The sequence below is a fragment of the Saccostrea cucullata genome, unplaced genomic scaffold (assembly GCF_032062105.1).
Source record: "Saccostrea cucullata isolate Sc308-1 unplaced genomic scaffold, CSIRO_AGI_Scuc_v1 ctg13266, whole genome shotgun sequence".
Lineage (NCBI taxonomy): Eukaryota > Metazoa > Mollusca > Bivalvia > Ostreida > Ostreidae > Saccostrea > Saccostrea cuccullata.
The window spans coordinates 1-20,789 of record NW_026922852.1 but is presented as its reverse complement, the minus strand read 5'-3'; the positions used below and the strand labels follow the sequence as shown (position 1 = coordinate 20,789).

The 20,789-nt window shown below is 32.8% G+C and overlaps 1 protein-coding gene and 2 long non-coding RNA genes across 4 annotated transcripts; 1 reads left to right on the top strand and 2 right to left on the bottom strand.

Moving 5' to 3' along the window:
- Positions 1 to 3,572: 3,572 nt before the first annotated feature.
- LOC134262595 (uncharacterized) lies at positions 3,573 to 5,238 on the top strand. Its single transcript, XR_009991036.1, has 3 exons — positions 3,573 to 3,704; positions 4,431 to 4,587; positions 5,104 to 5,238. It is a non-coding gene; the product is annotated as an uncharacterized LOC134262595 (long non-coding RNA).
- LOC134262596 (uncharacterized) lies at positions 4,975 to 12,115 on the bottom strand. Of its 2 annotated transcripts, none has more exons than XR_009991037.1 (4): positions 12,002 to 12,115; positions 9,057 to 9,184; positions 7,389 to 7,498; positions 4,975 to 5,644 (listed from the first exon to the last, which is right to left on the bottom strand). It is a non-coding gene; the product is annotated as an uncharacterized LOC134262596 (long non-coding RNA). The 2 variants fall into 2 exon arrangements; XR_009991038.1 differs by having other exon boundaries at positions 9,057 to 9,181.
- Positions 12,116 to 13,512: 1,397 nt separating this feature from the next.
- Positions 13,513 to 16,596, bottom strand: LOC134262593 (uncharacterized). Its single transcript, XM_062744981.1, has 2 exons — positions 14,603 to 16,596; positions 13,513 to 14,395 (listed from the first exon to the last, which is right to left on the bottom strand). The coding sequence occupies exons 1-2, from the start codon at positions 16,475 to 16,477 to the stop codon at positions 13,580 to 13,582; spliced, it is 2,691 nt and encodes an 896-aa protein (XP_062600965.1). The 5' UTR covers positions 16,478 to 16,596; the 3' UTR covers positions 13,513 to 13,579.
- Positions 16,597 to 20,789: the final 4,193 nt, after the last annotated feature.

Genomic DNA, 20,789 nt, shown 5'->3' with positions numbered 1-20,789 from the left:
TTTGTCTCCAGAAGGGAGGGTACGTACCAGAAGTCAAAGGTCACAGTCACCCACTTATTCCTCCTCACACAGGGGAGACCCTCACCTTCACCCCCTTTAGATGAGGAGGCCCCATCACCCCCTGAATAATTCTCCCCCACCACTGTCCCCCACAGGCTCAGGCTACAGGTCCCCATCCCCACCCTCTCTCTCTCTCTCTCTCTCTCTCTCTCTCTCTCTCTCTCTCAGATCTCCCTCACCCCCACACCGTCCCGTGACCAGGGCCTATCACTCTCCTTCAAATTCCCCCTCCCCTCCACCCATGCGACCTGTCACCCCTCCCTCTCGACCTTTGACTCGAGGCCAGAGGGCAGTATCCCCTACATTGTTTAGTCCTAAGACACGGAAACAGAGGCCCCCCTCTCCCCCTCCAGCAGCCATGTCCTCACGGTCATTACGAGCCAAGCACAATGCCCCTCAGAGGTATTCCCCACCCCCATTGCAGAGGATGAGGCCTCGGCCCCAATCCCCACCCCCAGCTAAAAGAGGGAAGCGGTGATCAACTGTACTATTCACAATGCCCACCATCATCCAAAAGGGAGAAACAAAAAGGGACTTGTGCAGATTTATTAAATTGACTTTTGCAATTAGATATGTGCTATTAAGAGAAATGATTAATCAACATGTGTTCTTTAAATTAATGCTTACATTAAGTTATTAAGGGAAATGAAGATCCAAATTGTACAGACTGATTAAATTAGAATGGACTGTAAAACATAAACTAGAGAAAGATCATCAACCTAAGTTCTCAGTTTAAATTAAACAATTGAATGCATATGAAATGTATCAACAATGTTGTTAATTGTACATAGTGTATTTATAATCTGTAAATTGCTATAAATTAAAAGAATGAGGCAAACTGCTTTGTTTCTTTGTCATTGATTCTGATGAATTAGTTGTGTTTATTTTATGTATGATCTGGATAATGAAAATAATTTGCAGGGGCACTTGACATAACTAATATTTCTTTCAATATAAAAATGAACCCCCTACCCTGTATACTTTTATTAAAAGTAAACATAAGTAACGTCAGGTGCCTGTGGTATTTTAATCTGTATTTAAAAATTAGATATCTGAAAAAATGACCCAACAATGTGTATGATGCATGTCATTCAAAATACCATCCAACAAACAGTCAGGTCATTGTATTGACCACAGACCGTGGGAAATTCTGAGTTCAAGGTCAAATGATACGTTCCTCAAATACCTCCTTTGGGGGGGGGGGGGGGGGGTTTACCTTTGTAATCTAAATATTAAACATTCTTATAATTGCCTTGTGATTTATAGACTGGTTTATAATTATCTTCAAAAAATCAAAGAACAACATGTAAAATTATTATATTGGCAACAGAATTAAATACTAGTAGGAGACATGCGCCATCCTCTGGTACATTGAACAAACAACTTGAAATGTACCTCAAATTGATTTAAAGTAGCTATTCTTCATTGACAAAATCATAACAAAAGGTAGTCCGATCCTCAGGTTAATTATATTAGCAGTTAAGTAATCAAAAATACTCATAAAAGTATCTCTGAATCCACGAAGGTATGTAAATTTGTCCACAGAATTTCTTTAAAGTTAAAGATTAAAGTTATATTATATAGGGAAAATTGCCAAATCTCCAATATTTTTTGCAGAAAAAGCGATTTGGAATATCTGCAATGCATTTTCTAATTGCAAATTGATCAACAATTATATTTTAGATTTAAAAACAATAGGTATCCAGGCATTCAGAGAAATTGTCATGATTTTTATACTTATGTGGTATTTTTTGTCTTCTATTTCCGTCATATATTCTATAGTACATGTACATAAGGGGAACGGTTTTTGCTATCATTGCAAGACCCACAAATCACTTTGCATTTCATATCATGTTAATAAACATTGGTATCTAAGCCTGGATTCAGGAAAATCCTATTTCTCTAAAACTGTATTATTTTTTCCCCTTTTATAGGGTACAAATGTCAACTTTTATAAGACCTTTTCTAAGACTTCCAAAACATTGAATCTTATAAAGATGAATAAAATGAAAATTGTTGCATGAAAAAATTTCATTTTCAACCTTCATTTTCATGCATTTCAAATTAAATATTAATTTTTGGAGTTATCATTCCTGGCTGAGGATCAGATATCCTTAATGGTGAAGAATAAATTATCTGCTTGAAATGGAAACATTGACTTGTTTGTTAGTAACCTAATTTCAGTTTAAAAAATTATTTTAACCGGAACATTCTCCAGTTTGGTAGCATAAACATTGGTATGCTTACTTGTTGAAATAACAGAGAAACTCGTACTGGGCGACTAAAAGCCACTTTTTGTTACTAAATAAAGTCATTATTACCGGTATTAAGTGAAATTCCTGATCCACTGATGAAAGAAGTTCTCCTGCAGAACTGATCAAGTTGTCAAATGAATTATACAATTTTTATAAAACAAGTATTCTAAAACAAACACAAACAAAAATTAAAACTTTAAAATGTTATATGTATATTCCTCAAGGTGTAGACTTTTTGTGCAAATTCAATATCTGGAAGTGATAAATTTGATTCAAAACAATCTAAAAGGTACATGTAAAGTATCTGTATAATTTTAGTACACCCCCCCCCCTACAAACTCCCGGGTAATAATGCACACTTCTGATAAAAAATATTTTTAAACAATGAGAACGTACTATTTTCTACTACACTAGCTGCAGAACTGTAGCTCTCTGCTTGAGAAAATTCGGACAGATAAAGCAGAGAGCTACAGATCCAAGCGTTGTAAAAACCTTCGATTTACGCCGACGATTTTTCGTCGCTACTTTAGGTATTTATTTCGTGTAGTTTACGCTTTCTCTGGCTTTTAGAATGGTATTCTATCATAATTCATATATTTAACTCTTATATTCCACACTTTATTTGCCTTTTAACGGTCCGAAACAGTCCTGTATATAGTTTTGTAATGTCGGTTTAAAGGAGTTTCCTTTCGACGTCCGTGACCACAAACAGCCATTTGTTAGCGTTTAGAGGTACGTAAATCATCAGGAATTGAAGCTTAATGTATGATTAATTATTAAGTACATTTTAAAATTAATTTCAAAGCTGTGGAAATTATAAAATACAAGAAAAAATAACTGTAGTGTATGGCAAGCCCTTTTACTATTTATTCGTAAAATAAATTTTTCTTTCAAAATGAGAGATATCTCTCTAGCATAGAGAGATATCTCTTTAGCTTATGGAGATATCTCTTTAGCTTATAGAGATATCTCTTTGACTAATAGAGATATCTTAATACTTTAGAGAGATATCTCTTTCAACAAAAGAGATATCTCTTTTTGAAAGAGAGATATCTCTTTTAGTAAGAGAGATATCTTAATAAGCTAGAGAGATATATCTTTAAACGAGAGAGATATCTCTTAAAGTTAGAGAGATATCTCTTTAACAAGTTTAAAAGAGATATCTCTCTTAATTAGAGAGATATCTCTTTAGATTTTCAAAAAAAGATATCTTTCTAAGCTAAAGAGATATCTCTTTTAATGAAAGAGATATCTCTTTTCCAATCACCCTTAAAATAAAATAACTAATTCTCCCGTTAAAAACGAAAGCGAAACAGGAAGTAATGTCTGTTAAGTCGTTCGTTTTCTGGTTATGGAAAAGAAGAGGATAAAATGGACTGATTGATACAGGTAAACAACGTTTAATTGCTTTATTGTTTTAAGCGAAAGTAACATGATTTCAAACCAAAACGTCCCCCAAAGATTGGTTCCATATTATATTTAGTTCATTTATTTAGCTCACAGGACAGCTGAGCCGGGATATAGAATGCGAAGTCAATAAAAACAAATTCGAAATGGCCTACATGCACCCAATTTCATCGATCACGGGAATGCAGGATTGATTACTACGTCGATTAAACATAATCCTGATAGAATTAATGTTCTTTTTTAATTAATAAATACTCCAAAAATAAAAACGTCCAACATTACTTCTTTCATGTAAACAGGGATGTACATTTGTATATATTCAACTTCAATATTAACTGTAGGGCGTTAAACGACATACATGTACGATCAATATATTAACTGTAAAGCCTTATGACCCCCTTCCCAAACACAGGCACCTGAAGTATGGATAATACCCCCCCCTTTTTTTAATATTTTTTTTAAATTTAACAAAAAAAGGGGGGTATCATCCATACTTCAGGTGCCCATGTTCCCAAATATTCTTACAATTATGAGAAAGACATTTTATTTTCTTAAAATAGGCATTAGAAATAGGAATTTTCTTATTTGTCTTAGCTAGAACAATCCCCAATTTATCCAATGTTGTCACCAAACAGGTCTGCACTGGGTCCATAAGACATTCATCATTCAATGGTAGAACATTTTATCTACATTTGTCATATTTTACAGAGATCCAGGAGGTACTGAAAAAGGGACAATGCTTCGACTGAATGTGTCATCCATGTACCAGTATAGACCTGTTAATGAGGCATATCCAATAATTCTTATACTCATGAAGAGTGCGGCAACTCCCAAGTAGTTAAGGATGGCACGCATTTTAAATCAGGTACAGGATAATTTTTTGGGCTGCACTTTTCTTTACTTCAATATTTCAAACTTACTAGTTAAGTATCAAGTCCACAAAAGCTCAAACACCATGGTGAATCAATGGGCCATAATGATAGTTAAATTTGTCATATGCTTTCTTATTAAATTATCAATTTGAAATTTGATTGGTAAAAAACATTTATTAACAAGTACAATTCTTCTACTGTGTGCCTGTCATCCCAACAATTGCAAATGCACATCGATAGGTTCTCCATGAAAATTGCTAACTGCGCAGAATGGTTGCACATTTTTTCAATGAACTACATTTTAACATTGAATCCTTCAGTATAACAAGACAAATATTGCAGGCTTATTTTAATACAATATAAATAAACTTAAGAACAAATTTAAGGATTGAAGTTTAATTTGTATATTTGGTAGTTACATGCGTAATTAGTTTTATATATAAAGGATGTACACAAGCATTTTATAACATTGAAAATATTCAAGAAAGTATTCTCTTAATTTCTTGTAGATCCTCACTTCTAGGATGTTTTCCATGTTCTTGTGAAAAGTGTTTTACATGGCACCATTCAGCTACAAATACTTTGCTGGTGGAACTGTGACATCAATCAACTGCTCATGCCACTGCTAATTGGCAGAATTTCCTTTGGGACAAGCAAACTGTTTCAAATATTTTACACCTGCAAGTTAGTACTTATGAAATTTTGTTTGCAGGAAGCTAAAAGCTAATGAGTATTGAAAATACAAGTCAGATGAAGTACAAAAGTGTTGATACAAGTCATTTAGAATTTTCAATTCTTTGCAGGTAGTGATGAGTGTACTGGAAGTTTTTTCGGGATCTTGTCCGACATCATAGGTACAACTGGTCACTGTGCTTTCTTGGTTACATAAGCAGGCATATTGTTAAAGCGGTGACACATGTAGCTTCAAATGATGCTTGACTGTTTAAGTGTTTTTCTATGATTTATAAGTAAACCTGGATTGATCTCTGATGCAGTAATATAGAGCCATGTCCATTCTTCAATATTCCATCATCCCACTGTCACAAAGTACTGAAATAAAAATGATTTTCATTTTAAAAATTTTTGGTTTTTATATGTAACATAAAATTCTACAGAAATTCAAATATTAAAACTACTTCAAAACAAGATGTGTTTGTGAAACACTATGCACTAGGCGGCAACAAATTCAAACAAGTTTTTTTAAGCATATAGGTCATAGTCAAGGTCACAAGGTCATTGGCCTTGGTGTCATTTGAAAGAGCTTAATTAGTGGAGTATGCAAATCAAATATGAAGTCTCTATCTTTAACGGTACAAAAGGTATGGTGAAAGTTCAAAATGGTATTTATAGCATTAAAGTCACATTAAAGGTCAAAAGTTCACTGGCCTTGGTGTCATTTGAAAGAGCATAATTAATGAAGAAGGCATTCCAAATATGATTTCTCTATCTTAAATGTATAAAAAGTTAAGGCGAAAGTTAAAAAAAAGCTATTTTTAGCATATAGGTCAAGGTCACAAGGTCATTGACCTTGGTGTCTTTTGAAAGAATTTAATTAGAGGAGTAGGCATATTAAATATGAAGTCTGTATCTCTCATGGTTCAAAAGTTATGGTGGAGGTTAAAGTTGACAAAAGACAAACAGACATAGAAACAGGATATAAACAATAGACAATAATTGACTTATTTTATGATTGTGTATATTAATGTGACTGAATTTTGGAATCAATTTGTACAAAGGTTTAGTGTCATTGAAAAAGATTACAAAATATCCAAAAGAACTGTTTTACTTGTTAATATAGAAGGAAGTTGTTTAGAAAATTTTCTTTTATTAGTTGCAAAAAATTTTATTTACTATTCAAGATCACAAGATAGTAAACCATTATTTATTGATGCAGTAAAGTTATTCAAGTATTACAGAAACATAGAAAATTGTTGTGAAAAAGTTAAGGACAAAATACTCAGTAAATGGGTCCTGTATGATAATGTGTACAAACAAGTGATGAAAAAATCAAAATTGTAATTTTTTATTAATTTATATCTACACATTTGGGTACATCTGTTTTGTTTTTGGATAAATTGTATGTTTAACTGTCATATGTTTACATATATGTACATTTATTATGCCCCCCCCCTTGAAGAAAGGAGGGCATATTGCTTTGCTGCTGTCTGTCAGTCCATTTAGTTTCCATTCATTTTCTTCACAACCATTGCACTGAAATGAAATTTGGTATACAGCCTTACAGGTATATCAGATGAATATCTAGGTCAAGTTCTGTTTTGGGTATGATCATCGCGCCATTTTTGACAGAGTTATACCCCTTGGCTTTAGAAAAATTCCAATTACTTGCAGTTTCTGTTCATTTCCTTTGCAGGGGTTGCACATAGTGAAATGCAATTATACAGATTTATCAGATGATCAGGAATATCTAGGTCAAGTTCTCTTTTGGGTATCCTTGCACCATTTTTGACAGAGTAATGCCTTTTTGGACTTAGATAAAAAATTCCAATGTGGGGGGAGGGGGGCATAAGTATTTTACAAACATCTCATTATTTTTAATTTTAGAAAGTGCACTGTGTGAGTGTGTGCAATTGTGGTGGTGAGTGGGTGAAAATTGTCTTGTGTTTGTGCAGTGTATATATGGATCATATACCATGCAGTACTCAGAAATGCTAAATAACAGGCTGCGTAGAAGAAAAAAAAATAATTAAAACTACCAATCAAATAAGTATTAAATGTAAATCTTTTAAGATGAAGGTTTTGCTTTGTCAGATTCTTTGCTTATAGGGACACTTACCTTTAATAATGTCATGACAGGTGAGGCACATGGCTGGTCTTCATGCTGGATCAGTTCTTAGTTAAAACCATCCAGTATTGCCCCAAGATTGCCAGATGTACAGACAAAACCTGTAATTTAGCAAGCTTCTGTAATATTGAATTATTACATAGGCCATAGTTGTATGTGCAACTGATAATGATGTAGGACTAAGGTGCCTGACAAATAATGAGTTATAAATCTTACAAATATCCATTTACAAATCTTAACTTTCTTCATTAAATTTTATCAATGATTTTACAAGAAAATCAGAATAAAAATTGTCCTTTTTATACATAAAAAATATTTTCATTTAAAATCTTTTTATTTAAAAATATTTGTTGCATTTTCATATTTAGGGTACCCTTCCTAGGCCAACAATAAAAAAAATGATTTGTTTGATGTACTCTGACCGACCTGTTCAAATAGCCCCTACCCATTTGCATTCATTTCTTGGGGGCACTTAAAATTTTTTAACACCCCCCTTAATTTCCATAGATGTTTTAAAGATAAGGTATCATATTTTTTTTTAGGATGCTTTTTAATTTATAAATACAAAGTCTTTGTAACTAAATGAAAACATTAACAGATTTTTGAGTCTGTGGTTTTAAATATGACAGTTATCAATTAATTCAATGCAGTAAGACATATGAGAAAAAAAAAACTAGAAATATGTCCACAGGACAGGAATGCCCGCCAAGGGTATATTAGTCATGCAAAATGAAAATTTGTATGAAATTTGATCAGAATATCTTGAAAAATGTTACAGTTGAATTGCTTACATCAGTATGTATCAGCATATGAAGTTTGACACTAATTTCAGAGATGTGAGGTCAAGGTCAAATAAAAGGTCAATGTCATGTTGATGCAGTTGAATTGCTTACATCAGAATGCATCACCATATGAAGTTTGACACTAACTTAGGAAAACTGAGGTCAAAGTCAAAAGAAAGGCCAAGGACAAAAAATGTTTGTTTCAGTTGAAAAGCTCTCATCAGTATGGTAAGTTTGATACAGTAAATCTCGTTTCGTACGAACAAATATTGCGAATTCATGGGTATAGCGAAGTCATCTTGGATTCCCAGCTATAAAATTTCAATGAATTTCTTATACGATTATAATGAATTATGGATATAACGAAGTAATTTCATAGGTCCCAGCAACTGTGTTATAACTGAGTTTTGCTAAAACACCATCTTGAATGGTATGTTTAAAACTAAGTTAAACACTAATTTAAGAAAAGTGAGGTCAAGGTCAAAGGAAAGGTCAAGGACAGAAAATGTTGATGCAGTTGCATAGCTCTTATCAATATCTATCAGCAAAGTTTGATGAAATATCCTGTATAGTTTCTTTGAAACTGGGCTTTGAACTGAGCTAAACGCAAAGTGTGATGCATGGACAGAAAGACAGAAGACAGTCATGACAAACACTATATGCCCAGGCCATAATCATGGTGGGGCATAAAAAAACTACCGGTACCTACCAACCTACCTGCCAACCTTGATAAAAGTGGGTAGGAGTACATCAAACAAATATATTTTTAAAGCTGGCCAGTTGTTGACTAGTATATTAGTCATTTTGATATGCTATGTCTTATAAAAAATAAATTTTATATTTGTCTTAGAACTTATTTGTTGCATCAATTTCATACCTGTATTTGATTTGCATTGTTTTGGATGCTGATAATTCAAAGTCAGTTTGGTCTTAGGTGCTGCTGACTTTGGATCTCTTAGGAACTGCATCTTTTATCTGTGTTACTGGTTCTCTTGTACCTCGCTGCTATAAATAAGTTTTAGTGTATACAGTTGTGTAATATCAGTGAATAAATTGAACAGACAGATTGATTGTTTATTGTTTATCGTTCCTCTCAAGAATTTTTCACTCATATGGAAACGACAGTGGAGAGCTGCAAATTTTGTCCTAATGACCTATACTCAGCACTCAGGGCCATTGACTGATTGAGCAGGAAGGGATCTTTTTTGTGCCAACACCTGAGCTACTGCAACAAGGGGCCACAGTTATACTGTATCATCCCAAGGACAGGTCTCCACATCCCACAGTGGGATTCAAACTCATGATGTAAGGATCAACACCTTATTTCGCGACTCTACTAGAGCAGACACTCTAACCACTGTGCCATGCAGGCGAATTTGAACAGACAGAAAAATTTACCAAAATCCATAAAGCATGTTCTATAAACAGGAAACATACTCTCTAAAGTGAGAAATATGGTCATCTAAATTTTATTTAATGCAGAGAGATGGCAAAATATATGAACATCTTAGGCCATACCAATTTCTAATATAGTTCGTCGTATTCGCCGCTTCTATTTATTACAAATGCAAATTATAATATTACAAAAAAAAATGTCCGCGCGCGCTTCCAAAAAAAGCCGACTACAATTTTTTTTTTGCACCAAACACACATGAACTTTGAAACTTGTATGACAGATGCGCGGGATTTATAGTGAGATTGAAGCAGTTTGTGAAGTTTTGCACCATGTCTGTTTAACTGTTCATATGTACCAGGGGTGTGCAATTAGCATCCCCTGACGCCCGGGGCTAACATTTTTGGGGGTCGGGATAGTGGTTTTCTACAAGGAGGTAGCCCGTCGGGCTAGTAAAAAATATAACTACACACGCAATACATGAAAAGCACAACCGGTATTTTAACTCGTTTTTGGCTATAAAATTCCCAACCAGTTTATATTTTCCAGACAACAATACTCCTCCTGTCAATAAATCTCCATAATCTTATCCGTTTTGCAGAACTACCTGACTTATTTACTTCCAAAAACGATCGTTTTTTTCCTAATCCGAATTTCTTCTATTCCTCCTTCTATGGTAAATACATGCAGCTATATCTTTAAATTATTTACGATCACTCAATCAACTGAAAGATAAGTGTTTTGTGACTCACATAAAATGCATTTCTTTTGTTTTGAATGATTTAAGATGAAAACAAAATGAATTTAATTTCATTCTAAATGAGCTGGTGCAATGATCAGAGAAAGGGAAGATAATTTATTGAAGTTCATTTTAACTTTATTTCATAATATTTAAACATGACTGAATTTGATTTTGAGAATTAAAACTTTGACTTTAAAAAGAATGACCTCAGTACCCTGACTTTTATCAGCAATTAATGTCTTTTTCAACATTATTTTATAGTTTTATCCTAATTTTTGCCCCTGTATTTGGGCTAGTAACTTTGCAGCTGCCACTCGCCTGTGGACTAGTACTTGATATTTTTAATCGCACAACACTGTGTACTATAGTTAAAAACAATGGGTACGAAGTTGTTTCATACACAGCAATAGAAATGGTAGCAGAGGAGATGTTTGAAAACATTAATTTATGAAAGTAAAGTCTTTGAAATTTGACACATTTTTTACTTATTAAAAAAAATCCCCAAAAAGTTAAGAATGATAAGTTCATGTGGTATGCAAATGATATCTATCTTTATTTTTTAGGTTCACACATTTTGAAATAACACTTTATTAAAAAATATATATATGTATAAATTATATTCGCTCGCCTCATAATTTTGAAACCCAAAATAAAAAATATTAATAAAAAAATTTCGCTCGCTCGCCTCACTTTTTATTTTTGAAAATCCGAAGAACTATTTTACAAATTGGTATGGCCTTATCCTTGTGAAATAGATCTAAATTGCTACAAACATTTAATGCTCAAAAAAATAATCCACTAATACAAAGCAGGTTAAAATTTACTGAAAAACAAGATGTGTTTGTGAAACACTGATGCCCCCGTACGGCAGTTTAGCGACAGTTAAGCTTTCTCAAATGCAAATCAAATTATATGTTAATTCGTACCAAAGTAAGGTCTTCTCACAAGAAATGAGAAATGTAAACACTAACTAAACCTGCTCCAGGGTTATGACCAATGTTAACATCTTAAAAGATAGGACAAATTCCGGGTCAAGGTCAAAGGGTCAAGGTTGTTGTGTTCTAAAGAAAGGCCTTGTCTCAAAGATTATGTATGGGAAGTATGAAAGCACTGGCCCTTACCGTTCAAAAGTTATGGCCAAGGTTAAAGTTTGTAAAAAGTAGGTCAAACTTTAAGGTCAAGGTCAAAGGGTCAAGATTCTTGATATCCAATGAAAGGTATTGTCACAAGGATTACACATGTGAAATATGAAAGCTCTAGCCCCAACTATTCAGAAGTTATGGTCAAGGTTAAAGTTTGGTAAAAGTAGCTCAAACACCAAGGTCAAGGTCAGATGGTCAAGGTTCTTGAAATCAAATGAAAGGTCTTGTCACAAGGATTAAATTTGTGAAGTATGAATGCCCTAGTCCTAACCCTTCAAAAATTTCTGTCAATGTTGTATTTTTAAAGTGGATCAAACTCCAAGGTCAAGGTCAATAGGTCAAATTTGGTGGTACCCAAAGAAAGGTCTTTACAAGGAATATACATATGAAATATGAAAGTCATAGCTCCACTAAATCAAAAGTTATTGGCATGGTGAAAGTTTTTGCGGACAAACAGAGAGACAGACAGACAGACGGACACGACAAAAACTAATTACCCCCGAAACTTCGTTTACGGGGGCATAAAAAGTATATTAAAAAATTACCCAAACAAAAGTGATGCAGCCACAATATCATAAATATGACGTTGGTTCCCATCAATGACAAAACTCCTCCTCTATAATCAGCTGATGAATAACATCTCGGATTCAAGAGAAATCTGTTAACAAATTAAGGCAAAAGAGCTTTTGAGAAAAGCATGCAAAATGGTCCAGAGGCAAGTTTCTCTGATCGCCTTCAAACTTTGGAAGCCAAATCTAGCATGCACAAATGGAAATCAAACAAATTTTTATCGGGCTGATCAAACTCGTATAAGTTTTATGACCTGTTACTAAAATAGCCCATATGCAAAAAAATTAGAGGTAATTTTTTAAACTTTTACTTTTGAGGAGAAATAAAATTGCAACTTTACAAATTAACTAGATATTCTTATTTGTAGTGAAAAGATAAAGGTTAGTTCTTCATAAATGCATAGTCAGAATGATTGACATCCATTTTGTTTTAGTGCAAAAAGGTCATGAAATTGGCACTTTTCCAATTTTTTGGAAAAAGTGACAATTTTAGGTAGAATTGAAAGTACTGTAACAACCAGCGAGGATATTTGAATCCAATAAATGTTGTTGCTTATTGTTAAGGATGCTTATGTTAACAAAATGTGAAAAAACTGTCGTTGGCAAATATAAATTTTAGAAAATATTGAAAGTCAAAGTTTGTTAAATTTTCAAATCAAAAATTTTAAGAATACAGTAAATGCTAATCAGAAAGTACCTAAAAACTTCTCCAAAAATAAAAAAGAATAATATCTGGAGTTTTTTTATATCAGTATTTCAGAATTTAGACATACATAACTCACAATTTGATAGATAATGACTGAATCCCCCCCTTCAAAAAAAATACATCATAAAAGGGAGGGGGAATTTATGAATTCCTTATAAACCATTACATGGATTATGTACAAGCCTTAAATCTAATTACCTCTTATACACATTTGCTAGATAGTTACAAAAGTGAACACATCATTCATCATACTAGTCATTTGATCAACATATTAATTTTAGTGTTAAGAAGAAACAATTTCTACAAATTTCCAATTTCATCAATACAAACATCGAGATATTTTTTATTGGGGGATGTGCAATGACTTGATTTTTTTTGGACGAATGAGACAATACGTACACTCTCTTCTTTGTGGGCTATTCAACTCTATAAAATCATCAACATTTTCATCTGCTACTTTCTTGAATTCTTCTGCATTAAACACAATCTGGACAATTTACTGTTCTCTCACATTCTTCATACATGTACTTTAAAATGAAATATTATTGTAAATTTCAAGGGTAAAGGTGCCTGTTTACATGTATCATAATTAATTTCAAGGTTACGGTGTCCCAGGCTTGACAAAAAGACCAACTTCAAATCTTTGTTAAGTTTAATGTATATATTATACCTCCATTATAGACCAGTTATCTTTCTGTAAAAAAAAAAAGAAAAGAAAAAAATTGCCTTGGTACAAAGTAATTAACTTATATAACAAATGTCATGTGGCTGCATTAATAGGTAAAAAAACGTTAATGCTGACAATAATGACGACAGAATGAAAGTTTTTTTTCATACAGTTTTTAAGTCTACATGGCTACAGCAGAAAGAACTTCATTAACCATAGTTGAGACATAATTATTATATTCATTTACATCTAACATGTTTACAACTTCTGATAGTTTCTCATCATCTTCAACAGACACCTCTTGCAATTCAACTCTCGATTGTTTTGGTGCAGTAGCCATTTTAGCTTTAGATTTTGAAAGAAACTGAGCCACATATCCTCTTATCTGTGTAGGATTAAGCCATTCATCTTTCTGAAATAATTTCTGCCCATTTTCATCCGTTGCTTTACGCAATTCTTCAGAGAGTGATTGATAATCAGGACGGGAACCAGTTTTATCACTTGAAATACAAATGTTTTTAAGGTACAGTTTTACATTTTCTGAAAATCTGGTGGTGACTCTTTTTCCTTTCAATGCCCAACCTTTGTTCTTTGTTTGTTGTGTACTTTCCCTGAGTGAGTCAGTGCTGTTTGTATCACATATGTCAGTTTCTCTCCTAAACAGTGAATTTTGATAATCTCTTAAAGATTCACATTGGGAAGCATAAATTTCAACTGCACTGTCAAGACCAGAAATTTGATTGCTTCTGTAACTGTGGTTGCCAAGAGTTAAATGTTTCTCTAGATTAGTGGACTTCACAAACACTTTGTCACAAGAATCATCTGGACAACAATAAAAAGGTGCTTGTGGTGTTCTTTCATCAAGGTTACAATCATCTTCTGATACAGTTTCAGGCAATGTCTCTAATACAGAGTTGTCTTCAATGTTCTCAGCTGAATGGGCTGCTACCTTTCCACTCTTAGGCTGGTTGTTGATTCCAGGAAATGGTTCCAAGACCTAACAGAAAAAGATTGTGTGTTGAAACTTGCTGAAGGTTGAAAATATATAGCTGTCAATTATTTCTTGCCAAGTTAATTTTGTTCCATTTGCCTTCTTTACAAAAATGATTTTGATAAGTGAAAACTTAAGGACAGCTGTAGAGAAGGCAATTACTTATAAGAATATGTTTTACCCGAGTTCACCTAAAACCAATGATAGACTCACCTTCAATCTGTAAACACTGCTGTTCAAAAGTTGTTGCTCATTGATGTTTTTAATCAATTGTCCTTCACCAACATTATATGCTCTTCTCACTGTCATCCCATTTGCTCCAAATGAAAAGTTGTTTAGCATACTTATTCCTGGGATTTTCACCTTAGTTTTTGGCTCTTCCTCCTGGTCTATGGAGATAATGCAGACTTGGGTTCCACGTACTCCCCCATAGCTTTCTAATGCTTTTTTCATATCTGTGGTGCTGATTATATTGTGGCCCTCATTCGCATATTTATACATATGTAAGCGAGATGATCCCGTTTTACTGTCACACAAATCCTTTCCCGATTGTGTCTCACTAAAATTGTACTCTTTGACGTAAATTGGGAAACTTGTATTATTCAGTTGAATAAAAGATACTAAATTTGTGCAGTGATAGCATGCAGCATTATCACTTTTAAGGGAGATCTCTTCTATCTGCGGCTTGACATCTTTCAAATGATGAAGAAGATGAAGTAAAATATTGGCCACGGAAAACCATCCTTGACTTCCCATTTCTAAAATATGGACATAGCACTGCAAGTCCAACTCATTATCATCTGATTTTGTAATAACACATGAGATGTGCCAGCTGAATCCCTTTTTCCCAAAAAACTCTGACTGGGTTTCTCTAAACTGAAAAGGGAGGAATTTCATGGCCCAGTCCATGATTACCAAGGCTTTCTTAGCTGTCAATGTCTTGAGTATATTACTTCTAGCATTATCCTGATGTACAGTTCTCAATAAATGTTTCTTCCATTCTGTTAAATTTCTCTCTGAAATGTCAATTTCATAGTTAATCTCATCCATGACAGCTTCAGGAATGTCCATCTGACTGAATTTTCTCCGAATCAAGTCTGCACAACTATCTACCATTGAACATTTGTCACAGTTTTGTTCATGTGTATGATCACAAGTTGAGGAAAAATTATCATTGGTATCACTCAGAGCGAATATGGTGCAGTGATCTGTACATCCATCCAGTCTGTTCAGATGGGTTTTGTACTCATATTTGAGAAACTGGTTTACCAGCTGCAAAATGTTCGTTAGGGAAATTACATCTGTACTATTCATTCCAAATGTTTCTAATTTTGATGTCAGTTTTATAAGAGTACCTATTGAATTCATTCCCGCGGCTGTAATGTTGTCTAACCCTTGCAGTGCTTTCTGTTTTGAAGCATTACAAACTTTCAATATCCTATACAAAGACGCTCTGCTGAAAGTCTCAAAGCCATTTTCTTTGCAATAACTTTGGTAGGCATCAATTATTCTTGAATGAATGACATTTCTTATCACTTTTGGGATTTGCATTTTTTCATTAGATGAAAGCTTGAGTACAGTTTGTCCAAAACCTACAATACTTGAATACAATGGATTCAACAGGAATTCGATAAAATGTATGACTTTTGGTTTTGTCAGTTTCACTCTGTATATTTTTGGCTGATGAAGTAAATGTCCTGGTCCTTTTACAAGTGCATGTTTTCGGGCGCTATCGATCTTGAACACTGTCAACCCAGGAATCAACTTCTGCAAATCAGTCTTGGTAAAATTGTTCACTATAACTGATAAAATCTGAGTCTGTGTTCTACTATCAGTCACTTTGTTGTAGGCATCAATGACACTCTTTGTAACTGAGTCCAATTCAAGCTTCTCAGAGTTTCTGGTGAACTTTTTCTGGATGCTGTCAAGTAGAAAGGTTTCTTGACCCGGTGCTATAATGGAAAGAATAAGATCCACACATTCCTGGGCCTTCCTAGAATAATAGGATTTCATACTGGTACTAAGAGTATTCCATTCATTTGTTAGCTGACTTTGAAGTGGTTCAAATGAATCAGACAAAATTCTCATAGCAGCATTCAGTTTTTCTCTTGGAGTCCTTTGTGCCTCAAACCAATCCTGACTGTTTGTTTGTTGTGAATTTCCTAAATAATTAAATGTTAAAACTTTACAGATGGATGGATGCTGAACAAAATATTATCTGAAAAGGTCAATTAAACTTTCAACTCTGGTGAGCTAAATATTTAAGCAGAATAGATATATATTCTTTTTTATCTTACCAGTTGTGTTTGAAAACAAAAAATAAAAATTTTCATGAAAAGGTATAATTTATTACAAAATTGATAAAAATTTTGACCTAGAAAATATACAAAGCCCCCCCTTTACTATAGAAAATGTTCTAGGTGATTTCCCACATTTCAGCAAAGTGTATTGTTATACAGAAAATTTACCCCAAAAAAGTTTGAATTGAAAGATAGTTGGTATTGAAAAAAGTGAAAAAAGTTAGGCACTACCCCCCCCCCCCCCCCTGGCACGAAATAGGATTTATATATTGCTATTCCTTGTTAATTTGTATCTAAAACTTTAGAAAATTAGAGGAAACCTATTTAAATTTTTGATAATTTGTTCAAGACGTTTGTGATTTATTAGAGAATTATGTCCGCAGCATCTCTTTGACATTTACGATAACAGTCGAGCTAGTAGAAATCTATCTGCAATAAAATAATTTTACAAGAAGTTATGCTAGCCAGTATTCAATTTTGGCATTTTTGGCGATATTTTTAAATTAAATATCGCTAACAAGTTATTCCGCATTTGAGATAACCTTAATATTATTTTACATCACAAAACCACTAAAATCACTTGTTGCAAAAAATAATTACTGAATTTTAATGACAAATCGCTAAATTTGTGATCTCGCTAAAAATTCTACTTATATGTATACGGTTAAATAATCTGTACATACCTGAATCAGTGTAACTTAGTTGTTCTGGTTCAATTTTCAAACAACTGCGTAGTTGTGCAAATTTTTCTGTAATATAAACGAATAAGTTACTTTTTTATAAATCATGCTAAATAATGTTATTTATCTCAGGTGAAAGTGCCAATATAAAACTGAAAAAATAATATTTAATTGTGTCTGTGGGATTAATTTACCAATTATTATTTATATAAGTAGAGCATGTGGAAAATTTAGAATACATAAACTTGTGAAACAAGTCTTATTGAAACTGTACCAAAAATTTTCTTTTGTTAGTAGCCATGGCAACACTGTCAAAATCAAAAACTAATACAAAGAATAAAAATAATGTATCATACAGTGTACTATTTACGAAATATTTAAAGTTGACCAAAACTGTAAGAGGGTAGCATTTTGATAAATCTGTCTTAAAAAAATACATTTTACGAATGACATTTAATATGATTGATTAGAGTATAGGTATCCATATATAAGAGATATTATTTTGCATTACATTTAAACATGTTTTTCTGTCCTGTTTGTCTGTCAATTGTTGCTTTACTTCCTTTGTAAAATGAGGTTAAATTGAGTATCACTGAATATTGTATGTTTTTTTTTTCAGGATCAGCTGAGATGTTGTTTCACTGGATTATTTAATTGGGCATATAATTGAATAATTCTGGTAAGTTTGTCTTTATTTTGTTTACATTTCCTATGATGGAGACATAATTATGTAAAGTTCTATTTTGAATGTCAATGCTGTATTTATCCTCATTTCATGTGATTTACACTTGTATAACCTGCATGTAACTCAGAGTGCATTTAAATTTCTATGATGGGTCATTCTATGATATTGAATTTAAATCAGAAAAATATTCAGTAAATTTTGGTAAAATACATGGTATCTTATGCATTTCTGTCCCTTTTGACTGTAAATTATTGCTTTACTTACATTGTAAAATGAGGTTAATTGTGTATCACTGAATATGTATGATTTTTTTCAGGATCAGCTGAGATGTTATTTCACTGGATTATTTAATGGATAGACTTATTGGGCATATATTTGGATATCTCTGGTTAGTTTGTCTTGTTTTTTAATTGTTTACATTTCCTATGATGGCCATCTTTGCATTTAACCATGATTATATGGTTAATTTTATTACTGTGTAATACTTATGTGATCTGTTGTCTCTAACTTACATTCATATAAGCACACCCTTATTTAACCTAAAATATATTAACACATGATTAAGGGATCTTCAGAATATTAATAAGTCCTTTTGTATAAATGATATGATTTAATTTCATAATTCATTATGTATGTTACCCATGGCCATGGAATTCAGACTTACTTAATGGTGATCAAAGAGATATTAATTAGGAATCTAATAAGAGAAAAGGAAGGAATTTACAAAAGATTAATCCTAAGTCATTTACTTTTTGTTTTGATTCCAAATATGTGGGATATATGGTATACATTTAATTTCATTTTCACTTTTGTTTCTTAGTAATGAGCTTTTCAAAAAAAAAATGAAGGACTACATGTTGTACTGTGATGATGCTAAAAAAGATGTATTTTTCTGTATGCAGTACTAACAGATATTAAACAAAATTGAATCTGCTGTTAAGAAAAAAGTCTTTTAGTGTCTAAATAATTAATTTGATAATCATTTTATTTGTGATATCAATACAGTAATTGTGCTTTTTTTTATTATCTAAAGATAACATGAACTTTTCTCATCTGGAGTTAATGTTAAAAACAATTTGTTTTGAGATTAAAAACAAACATTTTCATGAACTTTTTTTTTGGCATTGTACATGTTTGTTCAATTTTTAAACATGCATTGTTTCACACAGTACTCTGTCATATTATGATATTAACAAAATGGTTTTATTTTCCTCAACCTGGAAGATATGTTTTGTTCCTAACCATCTATATTCCATTCTCTATGAAGTGAAGCCTGGCTGCTTGTCTTCCTTTGGAAATACACAGTTAGTCAATCAACATAAAAAACACACAAACTTGAAGGTAAAGTTTCAATGAGATACAATTGTATATATTTTATTTATTTATTAATTTTTTTTACATATGCATGTTTATAATTTTGAATTGATATGTAAATGATATATTTAAATAAAAAGGGCTTGGTGGTCATGGTCATTTTTTAGACTATATTGATCTCCTTTAGAAGAAGAAGAGCTTCATTTCAATATATATACAAAAATGCATGATCAAATTTTGAAACTAAAATGTATGAAAGTTTTCTTTGCCAAATGATAGTTAACAGCTGAAGATAGCATATCTATAGAATAAGTTAAATATGACTAATTTGTAAAATCCCAGCTTCCTTAATATCATAGTTGGTAAAGATAGCAAGTTTTGACTCCAATTGCTGATGTAATTCCAGAATTTCTCATTCATATTAGGGGAGATCCGTCCAATTCTGGACACTTTTGTCATGTTTTAATATGTAACACCCAGCAAACGAAAATAAACACTCAACACACTCTGATTTCAAGTGGTAAAGTGTGGAAACACTTTTTGGCAACAAAATGCAATGAATATCATCATGAAACACAATTAAATATCTTTTATTGATAATAAAATGAATTCAGGTGGTGAAATAGTGCAAGTCCGGACAACATGGGGGAATTCCGGACAGAGGCGGGGTAAAATCCGGACAGGAGAGCAATATGTGCTTTGAAAAAAAAAATTGTGAGAAAATACATTCCAACAACATGCCACTTTGTTAGACAAAGCATGCTTGTTTTACATTACTTAGCATGTATATTGCACATTTTCACGAGAGAGAGAGATGCCGGTTAGGGACTTGCATAGAAATGATATTATAGAGCCCTCCCCCTTCCCAAATTTATTTTTATGAAGAAAATTGTTTAATCGTCAGAAAGAGTAATTAATTAAATAAAAACAATAATTCAGACACTGGACTAACTTTTTTCTTGGGTCTTTAATATGGGCCGATGTGTCAATAATTTTGGGTCGACCCGTCCAGGCCTATAGGTGTCAACCGTCACAGGCCGAGGTGTCGATGGGCCGAAATGTCTGCTACCCATAAAACCAGCGTCCGGAATTCCCCCACCTAGAAAAAAATCAGCGGGGGAAATCGGAACACATTGTTTGATAAATTTAATGAAAAAATTAACATTATTTTGTATTATTCATCATATTTTTTCTTTTTAAACATATGCTCTCTCACATAAGAAATTTATAATAATAAATGGAAATCAATATTTATCTTAGCTGTTGTTTTAATTCTTATGTCAGATTGCCCTTAATTTGATCAAATTTTGCCGCCTAATGCATTTCATTGACATAAAAGTCCAAAGTCTAACTTTTGACGTTATTATAGCATTCAGAATAACCTAGAATCATTATAATGTTTTTAAAGATAAGATTAGATC

What these genes read in the sequence shown, in the direction of transcription:
- LOC134262593 (XM_062744981.1), bottom strand. Translation starts at nt 16,477, where the DNA reads ATGAGAATTTTGTCTGATTCATTTGAACCACTTCAAAGTCAGCTAACA. An exon ending in GCAGTGTTTACAGATTGAAG is followed by an intron (nt 14,396 to 14,602) that starts GTGAGTCTATCA and finishes TTTTTCTGTTAG; the next exon opens with GTCTTGGAACCATTTCCTGG.